The sequence below is a fragment of the Anomaloglossus baeobatrachus genome, chromosome 12 (genome assembly GCF_048569485.1).
Source record: "Anomaloglossus baeobatrachus isolate aAnoBae1 chromosome 12, aAnoBae1.hap1, whole genome shotgun sequence".
In the NCBI taxonomy this organism is placed as follows: Eukaryota; Metazoa; Chordata; class Amphibia; order Anura; family Aromobatidae; genus Anomaloglossus; species Anomaloglossus baeobatrachus.
This window is the reverse complement of record NC_134364.1, coordinates 147,872,193-147,882,658: the sequence shown is the minus strand read 5'-3', so window position 1 is coordinate 147,882,658 and position 10,466 is coordinate 147,872,193. Positions and strand designations below refer to the sequence as shown.

The following is a 10,466-nucleotide window of genomic DNA, read 5'->3' as shown; positions in this document are numbered from 1 at the left end:
ATTAAGAGAATGGCAAGAGTGTGCAAAGCAGTAATCAAAGCAAAAGGTAGCTACTTTGAAGAACCTAGAATATAAGACATATTTTTAGTTGTTTCACACTTTTTTGTTAAGTATTTTATTCCACATGTGTTAATGCATAGTTTTGATGCCTTCAATGTGAATCTACAATTTACAGAGTCATGAAAATAAAGAAAACTCTTTGAATGAGAAAGTTGGTGTGACCAAACTTTTGATCTGTACTGTATATGTGTATATATATATATATATATATATATATATATATATAATCGTCATTTCAAGATGTCAATGTCCCTATCCGTGTGGGAGACGCTGTACATAACTATTACTCGTTGTCTGACACTTTGATCCTGTATGGATATATTTTACACATTGCACCTATAAACACGATATCTTTCTATTATATATACTGCAGCCTCTTGTGACAGTTTACCATCAATGTGCTCCATTTCTTTACTTGTATGTGCTCCTTTTTCTGCTTCACTTGGAATCCACTGCTTTTCTGTTCAGTACTCGATCTCCTTAATAAATTATACATGTATTTTGGACATTTATGACCATATCTAGGTTTCTCTTTCTTTCTTATTGAATAGTTGCTCCCAGTAAAAATAATTAGATTTCTCTGATTATACACAGACAGATTTATTAGAATATATACCATTACTAAACAGAAAGCTGCACATGAGCATGAGAATTGTCTAACTATCCACAAGGTACTGCACTGATTACCTGTGACATGGCTGCTGCTTTCACTCCAGCTCCTCTCACACAAGGATTTTATGAAAGCCATGACAGGCCCTTATATTCTGGGATTTGCATCATAGAAACAAGCTGCAGATTATCCTAACCATGAAAAGTAACAGAAACCTCCAGTAAGGCAGAATATAATCAGTGGAATCCCAGTGGTAAGACTAAGGGTTTCTCCCATATTCCCAAATGGGGAGCACAGAGTTATGCTGATAACTTTACAATTTACTGCTTATTAACATTTACAACCATTGATGAGATATTAACACTTTTTTTCACAGCTTATTGCCTTGGAGACCGACCACTGCTACGAGGAGGCAGAATATGCACAGTGCTTACAAGCTCTTTTCCACCATTTTGATACTGGCTAGGATCGCTGTAGTATGTTAACTCCTAATCTCAAGCCAGCTTCAGTGCAGTGCTTACAAACTAGTGGTCGGTCTCAAAAGGAACGAGTTGTCAGGAAAAGCGTTAGTATGGCATGAATGGCTTGCAGTTTACTTTCTAATAACATTTACTATACAATAATAGGACGTGAAGCGCTTGACTCTGCTCGTTCCCCAGAGACGCATTACACACTTGTAGCACAGATGTTTGTTGAAGCAGAAACGTTTCTGGAGTCTCCATCTGTCGTCCGCAGATGATCTGTGGTTTCGTCTTGCCTCCAGTTGACACCTAAAACTTTAAGCATTCTCCAGAAATGTTTTCTAAATTTTGTACCCACAAAAAAGTACAAGACAGGGTTGAGACAAGCATGGACGTAAGCTATGACCTCCATTACTATGCTGGTGGTTTTAAAGACTGTATTGGATGCCAACTCCTTATTTAGGGCTAGAGCCAGGACAAGGGCATTATAAGGCAACTGTGTGGCTATAAATACCACTACTATGGCCACTATTATCTTCATGGACTTCTTCTTCTGAACACCTCTGGCATTAACCAAAGTCTGGAGAATGAAGCTGTAACAAATGATCATTGAGGCCAAGGGTAACAGAAATCCCACCGTCATCTGTAGAGAAACAACCACGATCTCCATGATGGGAGGGTTGTATTCCTCAAAACATTGCTCCTGGTGGTGGCTCTTACTGTATATGAACTGGGGAAGTGCCAGCAGCAGCGCCAGGCTCCAGAGGACGGCACACATCCCATACCGACATTTGTGCTTACTCACATGGTATTTAGCTGCCTTAGTGACTTTAGTGATAGAAATAAAGCGGTCAAATGTGATGCAGGTGAGCGTCAGCATTGACGTAAAGAAATTCACCCGGTATGTGCCCCGGATGACCTTACACAGAGCATCTCCGAAATCCCAGGCATGTGCCGATTCATAAGCCAAGAATGGGAAGGTGAGCAGGAAAAGGATGTCTGCAATGGCCAAGATCACAAAAAAGCTGTCCGTCAGAGTCTTTATCTTCTCATAGAACACAAACACAAGAATGACTAGGACATTGCCAATAAGTCCAAGGACACAAGTCACAGAGAATGCAATGGGTAAAAACAGGGTGTGGAGCCAAGAGAGGGCATCATCGCTCGTGTCCTGCTCATGAGTTATCTTATTGAAGCCTTGCGGGTAGTCTGCATCCTCCATCTGTATGGAAATGAAAACAGGTTATTACAAGGAAAAGGAATGGTGGCGGTTAAAGTTGTCAGAAGAGCAAGCTTACAAGACAAAGTATGACAGCAGTCAAGTGAATAAGACTTTTTAAGTATGTGAAGAAACACATATATATATATATATATATATATATATATATATACATATATATATATATATATATATATATATATATATATATATATATACACAGCTCTGGCAAAAATTAAGAGACCACTGCAAAATTGTCAGTTTTTCTCTTTATATTTTTGAGTAAAATGTAAATTGTTCTTTATTCTGTAAACTACAGACAACATCTTCAAATTTCCAAGCTATAAATTTTGTATTTATTTTCTGAAAATGAGAAGTGGTCAAAGTAACAAAACAATGTTTTACCTCAGGAAGAGTCAGAAATCAATATTTTGTGGAATAACCATGATTTTTTTTTTAAACTCGTTTTATTGAAGGTTAAGTATGGCATTACATCAGAAATCAAATCAGCAAGTTGTACAGTCAGGATATGGGTAAATATTGGTTAATATCTAGTCAAGGGCGAACCCAACCATCTGCCCCATATTTTGTCAAATTTATTTAAAGAGCATCTCGTCTTAAATACAAATTGTTCTAGCGGGATTATAGCATTTACCAGTGCAATCCATGAGGCCCTAGATGGGGGATGAGTACTCATCCAATTTAGTATAATGCCCTTCCGGGCCAAAAACAGGACCTTTTTTAATAATAGATTCTCATCTTGGGACCAAGAGTGTACATCTACCACACCAAATAGGCACAGAATCGGGCTCATAGGGACCAGTTTTTCAAGCATGGAGGAAAGAGCCGCTATAACCTCGCCCCAATAAGAATGAATGATCCGGCATTCCCATATCATGTGCCAGAAATCTGCACCGACTTTCCCACACCTCGGACAACCCTCCCCCACCGAGTTGTTCATCTTTTTCAGCCTCTGGGGAGTGATATAACTCTGGTGTATTATGTATAATTGGATCAGTCTGTCATTAATTGCAGGAGAGACCAAAGTGTGAGATTCGACGATGTCGTCCCAAACTACATCATCTATTTCAGGAATCCTGGCTCTCCACTTATCCCGGACAGAAAGAGGGTTATTCATGGCTTTGGCCCGAATGAGAGAGGAGTATAGTTTGGAGATAAGACCTCCAGGGCCTTGTGATCCGATAATTCCAATGATTGGGAAGGAAGAGACTCTAACCCCACGACCAGAGAACTGAGCCCAAAAGGCGTGCTCAGGCCTCATATCTGGAGGTACTGAAACCCATGGGATTCCGGCAACCCGAACTCAGCTTGCAGTTGCGCAAAAGGACGGAGTTCACCATCACGGACAATTGAGCTCAGGGAGACTATTCTGCAATTCCTGCACTCACCAAAGCCCGGCAACCCACAAAAGTGCGGAAGGTCCAGGTTACCCCATAAGGGGGTCTCAATTGGTACATCATGGAATCCGAATATGGCTTTAGCCTCCTTCCAAATCCTGGCTCCCAGTTTGTGTATCGGGAGGATACGACCCTCAGGGGCTCTCTTGTAATCTGTCAATAGGGGCCATAGGAGATCCACACCCGTGAACTCTGCCAAAAATCCCTCCGGAGAACCCATCCCCCCAGGTAGTTTCCATTGACCCAGATTTCTCAGTTGTCCGGCCAGGTAGTATATATAAAGATCAGGAAGGGCCATACTTCCCAGATCTTTAGGCCTCTGTAATTTGGCCAGCTGGTCTTTCGATCTGGAAGCGCCCAAGACAAAGGTAATCATTAAGGAGTCCAGGGTCTGAAAGAAGAAGCGGGGAATCTGCACAAATACATGCTGGATAATGTAAAGACACTTTGGTTGTACTATCATTTTGAGAAGGTTAATCCTTCCCGCCACTGAAAGCGGGAGCTTGCTCCATCTATTAAATTTCTCCCCGAGAAGTGATAAGAGAGGGACGATATTTCTTGCTATCATCTCCGAACGGCTTTTTGTCAGTATAATCCCCAGGTATTTAAAGTGATCAACCACCGGAATCCTACATATGTAAGTGTTCGCCGTGTCCTCTCTGTCCCGGGACAAAAAGAGGAGGTATGACTTTGACCAGTTTATTGCCAGGCCCCAGAACTCCCCGAATCAGTCAATAAGCTCCACAGCCCTAGGAATGGAGGAATCCGGATTAGATGCAAACAATAACAAGTCGTCTGCGTACAGGGACAGGCGTTCATCTCCCTTTCGGTGCTTCACTTCTTGGTAAATAGGGTCCGCCTGAATGCGCACCGTTAAAGGCTCCATGGCCAGGGCAAACAGGAGAGGGGATAGGGGGCATCCCTGTCTGGTTCCCCTCCCCAGGGAGAAAGTTTCCGCCACCCCGCCACCCACCTGGATGTTAGCAGACGGTGCTTTATATATAATCTCAATATAATCTCAATCCATCTGATGAATTTGTTGCCGAAACCAAATGCCCGCAGCACCTCCAGCAGGTATGGCCATTCTATAGAGTCAAAGGCCTTGGCCGCATCCAATGAGACCAGAGCCCAATCCTCCTCTAACTTGGTACCTATAAGATCACCTGCGCCCTCCACAGGTTATCCGAGGTACTCCTGCCCGGAATGAATCCCGACTGGTCTTCATGTATTATGGAGGAGATCACTTTGTCTAGTCTAGTTGCCAATATTTTGGTAAGAATTTTATAGTCAGAGTTCAACAAAGAGATCGGCCTGTATGAGCCGCAATCCAATGGGTCCTTGTCTGGTTTCAGTAGCAGAACGATGGTTGCCTCATAGAAAGAGTCAGGAAACTGTCCCATTCGGAACAAAGCCTCAACCGTTTCCAGGAGGGCTGGAGCAAGCTCCCCCTGATATTTGCTAAATATTTCAATCGGGAGTCCGTCAGGACCAGACGCCCTACCTTTATTAAGGGCCCACATCGCTTCCACCATCTCCTCCATACTAATGCGCTCATCCAAGGCCGATCTCTGGGCCGAAGTCAATCTCCAGACCTCGCAGGTAATCAGCAATCTCCTCCCTCGACATGGTCAGTCTGGACTGATATAGGTTCCTATAAAATTCCAAGAACACTTCCAGAATGTCATTGATGGAAGTAACTGGTTCGCCATTAGGGGCTCTAATCTTAAGGACCGCAGGTGAGCTATTGGACTGGTACCCCAAGAACGCTAGTAGGCTACTAGATTGGTTCCCTCACTCGAAATACCTCTGGTTCGTGAAGAAGACATGTCTCTTTGCCTTATCCTGTAAATATAAAAGATATTTCCTCCCAGCTTGTAACCATTGAGTTCTGTTTTCCTCAGACGGGTCCGAAGTAAATCTATGTTCTAGTGTTCTGTTTTGAGTGGCCAATTCCTCCTCCTCTCTGTCAGCCTGTTTCTTGATATATGAGATGGAGGAGTGACAGCATCCCCTCAAATATGCTTTAAGTGCGTCCCAATAGGCCGAGTGATTTTCCTCTATGGAATTCGTCTCAGTATATGCCATAATTTGGTCAGGAATCCTATCATTGGTTCCGAAAAGTGAAAGCCACCAAGGGTTAATTTTCCGTGACAATCTGTGTGATTTACATCCCTCCCATTTAATGCCGACAAATACCAGGGAGTGGTCTGATACTGATCCGGGCAAGTGGCATACCATTTGTATATGAGCACAGACTCTCTCATTCCCACAGATGTAGTCAATCCTAGATAAGGAATTTTTCCCTGGAGTATAACATGTGTACTCTCTCAATACTGGATTATAGAACTGCCACATGTCACGCCATCCCACCTCCTGTAGGAATGCGCTCAGTCTGGTTTGTATTGTATGAGAGATCGAGATCTGTCGGGCGCTGAATCTATCCAATCCTGGGTTATTGATCAAGTTAAAGTCCCCCATGCAGAGCACCAGAGCTTGTGGGAATTGCGAGGCAAACTTAGCCGCCTCATACAATATTGAAATTCCCATCGCAGGGGGGATGTATATGGCTAGGATCACTATCATTACCCCATCAATGTGAGCTTGAATAAATACATATCTCCCATCAGTATCCTTTATAATCCTACCCGGGTGTTACGGTTGCTGCGAGCACTGGAGACTAAGTCCAGATTTCTTACTACTGCACATGTGCGAGCGCTGGAGACTAAGTCCAGATTTCTTGCTACTGCACATGTGCGAGCGCCGGAGACTAAGTCCTATCTTGGAGCCATTGCACATGTAAGGGTGACATCATCGCTGACACGAGGTCACATGTCTCTGACACCTTCTATGCCGATTGGTCGCTGGTCATGTGCTTGTGATGCCTTGCTCGGTGATAGGCCAGCATGACGTCACTCCTGTCGTTCTGGCAGCGGATTGGCTCTGGTGTCCTCCATCTTGGATGAGGCACAGAGTCTATATAAGACCCTGACACACGCCACATGGCGCTCAGTCCTCTTGGTTCATGCATAAGAGTAGACGCTCTGTGCGCGTTCCTCTAGGCATTCCTCTGTCTATGCTAGGTGAGCGCTACCGGCAGGGTAGCGTTCTTATACCTTACAGCTTCGGCTGCTGTCCGTATCCTTACCTCTTAGGGGAGCGGACATAGGCAGGTGCCTGAGGCACATGGTCTGGCTGGGCCTTGTGGTTCGACTCGTAGGTGGACGTTGCCGCTAGGGTAACGTTCCTTATACTGCGTCTGGCAGTTGTTCGTATCCTCGCACACTAGGGGAGCGAACAGAGGTAGGAGCTTTGTGCGGCTTACGCTGCTGTTCGTCTCTTTTGCACCACTAGAAGAGCGGACCTAGGCAGGTGCCATATCTAGTGGTTCGTGTCCTCGCACACTAGTGGAACGAACGCAGGTAGGAGCTTTGTGCGGCTTACGCTGCTGTTCGTCTCTTTTGCACCACTAGAAGAGCGGACCTAGGTAGGTGCCATTTCGCACACATTGCCTTTGTCTCTGTGATTATTAACAGAGATCATTCCACACACCCTCCAAGTAAGGGAGGAATTGCTTTACTTACTTATTATATCCTTCTGTGAGTTAACAGAGGTATTGCACTCTGCCATAGTCTGCAGCAGAGTCTTTGCACGGTGGACCCTCACTGTCTGATACTCCTTTAGGTTATCAGACAGCCCCCCGTAACATTAGGACTGAGCCAAGGGTCTGGCAGTTATGGCAGAATATCAGCAGTTACACCGTTACATACAAGTACTTGAGTCACGGCTCAAGAGTATAGAGGATAAACCTCAGACCATGGTGACATCTGCACATGATCCTCGACTTGCTCTGCCAAACAGATATTCTGGCGATGCCAGATCATGTCGTGGTTTCATTAGTCAGTGTCAGATACACCTAGAGGTCAACTCTTCTCGCTTCTCTACGGAGAGGTCCAGAGTAGGCTTTATCATCTCCTTACTTCAGGACAAAGCCTTAGAATGGGCGACTCCCCTATGGGAGCGCTCTGATGTGGTTACTCTGAGACATCAAGACTTTCTTGATGCTCTTAAGGCGGTATTCATGGGTCCGCAGGTTACCCATGATGCGGCCCTGAGACTGTTAGATCTATCTCAGGGTTCGTTATCCACTAGTTCTTATGCCATTGCTTTTAGAACTCTGGTGGCAGAACTAGATTGGCCAGAGAAGGTGTTGATTCCTATCTTCTGGAGAGGGTTGGCAGGCTATGTCAAGGATGCTCTTGCTACTCGTGAGGTCCCTGCTTCTCTGGAGGACTTGATCACAGTAGCAACGAGGATCGATGTACGCCATAAGGAACGTAGACTCGAGGTCTCTTCCTCATGCCCTAAGCATCGGGCTATTCCAGTTGTTGAGGGTCCACTACCATCTTCCTCAGCATCTGAAACATCTCCCACTCCTATGGAGTTAGGTCATACGTCTTCCAGACTACGCAAGTCTGGTCCTCCTATATGTTACGTATGTCGTCAGGCTGGGCACTATGCCAACAAGTGTCCTAGTCGTCAGGGAAACTCCCTGGCCTAGTAACCATTAGAGGGGTGTTACTAGAGACGTCTTCTGCACCCTCTAAGTGTTGTATCCCAGGTCAGCTCTCGTTATCTGAGAATACATGGCCTATTATGGCTTTTGTGGATTCCGGAGCTGACGGGACTTTTGTGTCCTCAGGATTTGTAAAGGGACACAATATTCCCTCTATCATGTTAGAGGCGCCTATTCCTGTCCGTGTTGTTAATGGAACTATGTTGTCTGACTCCATTACATTGAGGACAGTTCCCTTGAGCCTTTCCCTGTCTCAGGGTCACATAGAGGAGATTTCTTTTCTTGTTTTTCCTGAGGGTATAGACGACATCCTTCTGGGTCTCCCATGGCTTCGGACTCATGCTCCTCACATTGACTGGGAGTCTGACAGCATTATTAGTTGGGGTTCGAAATGTCAGTCCCGATGTCTTCCCTTACCACCTAAGGTCATTGCGGTTGCATCTACTGATCTCTCTCCCATACCTACACCCTATCTGGATTTCGCTGACGTGTTCTCCAAACAGGGTGCTGAGGTTCTTCCACCCCATAGGCCGTATGACTGTGCCATAGACCTTATCCCAGGTTCGGTTCCACCTAAAGGCAGGGTTTACCCCCTGTCGATACCTGAGTCGGAGGCCATGTCGACCTATATAAGAGAGAGTTTAGAGAAGGGGTTCATTCGTAAGTCTGTCTCTCCCGCGGGAGCTGGGTTTTTCTTTGTTCGGAAGAAAGAGGGTGATTTGCGTCCCTGCATAGATTACAGGGGTCTCAACGCAATCACAATAAAAAACAAATACCCATTACCTTTAATTTCGGAGCTCTTTGACAGATTGAGAGGAGCTCAAGTTTTTACAAAGTTGGATCTGCGGGGTGCGTATAACTTGGTACGAATTCGAAAGGGTGACGAATGGAAGACCGCTTTTAACACCCGAGACGGTCACTATGAATACCTCGTCATGCCTTTTGGGTTATGTAATGCACCCGCAGTATTTCAGGACTTCGTAAACGATGTGTTCAGGGATTTACTGTTATCCTCAGTAGTGGTGTATCTGGACGACATCCTGATTTTTTCTCCTGATCTGGAGACTCATCGTCAGGATGTCGTTCGTGTCCTTTCCCGTTTAAGGGAGCACTCATTGTTTGCTAAACTCGAGAAATGTGTATTCGAGCAGTCCTCATTGCCTTTTTTGGGTTACATTATCTCACAAGAGGGCCTGGCTATGGATCCTGCGAAGCTCTCTGCTGTCCTGAAATGGTCCGAACCTCATTCCTTGAAGGCGGTGCAACGCTTCTTAGGATTCATAAATTATTACAGGCAGTTCATACCCCATTTTTCTACTTTGGTGGCCCCTTTGGTGGCCTTGACTAAGAAAGGTGCTAATCCCAAAGCCTGGTCTACTGAGACATCTCAGGCTTTTGAGGCAGTAAAAAGACACTTTTCAACTGCTCCCGTTCTTCAAAGACCCGATGAGAGTAAGCCCTTCCTCTTAGAGGTTGATGCCTCTTCAGTGGGTGCTGGTGCGGTCTTGTATCAAAAGAACGGTGCAGGTAGAAAAAGGCCGTGTTTCTTCTTTGCGAAAACCTTTTCACCAGCAGAGAGAAACTATACCATTGGGGATAGGGAACTGCTGCCTTGAGATTAGCCTTGGAGGAGTGGTGTCACTTGCTGGAAGGAGCGAAACATCCTTTCCAGGTCTATACAGACCATAAGAATCTGACGTACTTACAAACCGCTCAGCGTCTGAATCCTCGCCAAGCCCGCTGGTCCTTGTTTTTCTCCCGCTTTCACTTCTCCATCAACTATCTGTCTGGGAGTAAGAATAACAAGGCAGACGCCCTGTCTCGCTCTATGCTTTCTACCCAGGAGGAGATTGACGAACCTCGTCTTATCCTTCCCTCCAGGGTTTTTCATACGCTCTCCCCTGTGACGTTAGACCAAATCCCACCGGGCAAGACCTTTGTTCCGCCTGATCGACAGAATGATATACTGTCATGGGCCCACACCTCAAAGGTGGGTGGGCATTTTGGTATTAGGCGGACACGAGAGTTAATGGAGAGGTGGTATTGGTGGCCACACTTAGCCAGCCACGTCAAGAGATATGTCGGTTCCTGCTACTCGTGTGCTCGCAACCGTTCATTACGGCAG

General features: G+C 45.4%; 1 protein-coding gene across 1 annotated transcript in view; it reads right to left on the bottom strand.

The window, feature by feature from the left end:
• Positions 1 to 664: 664 nt before the first annotated feature.
• Positions 665 to 10,466, bottom strand: part of LOC142257839 (C-X-C chemokine receptor type 6-like) — a 77,533-nt gene continuing 67,731 nt past the window's right edge. The window contains exon 2 of the mRNA XM_075330080.1: positions 665 to 2,353. Coding sequence (XP_075186195.1) covers positions 1,337 to 2,353 — 1,017 coding nt within the window. The 3' untranslated portion in view covers positions 665 to 1,336. The remainder of the gene's footprint in view (positions 2,354 to 10,466) is intronic.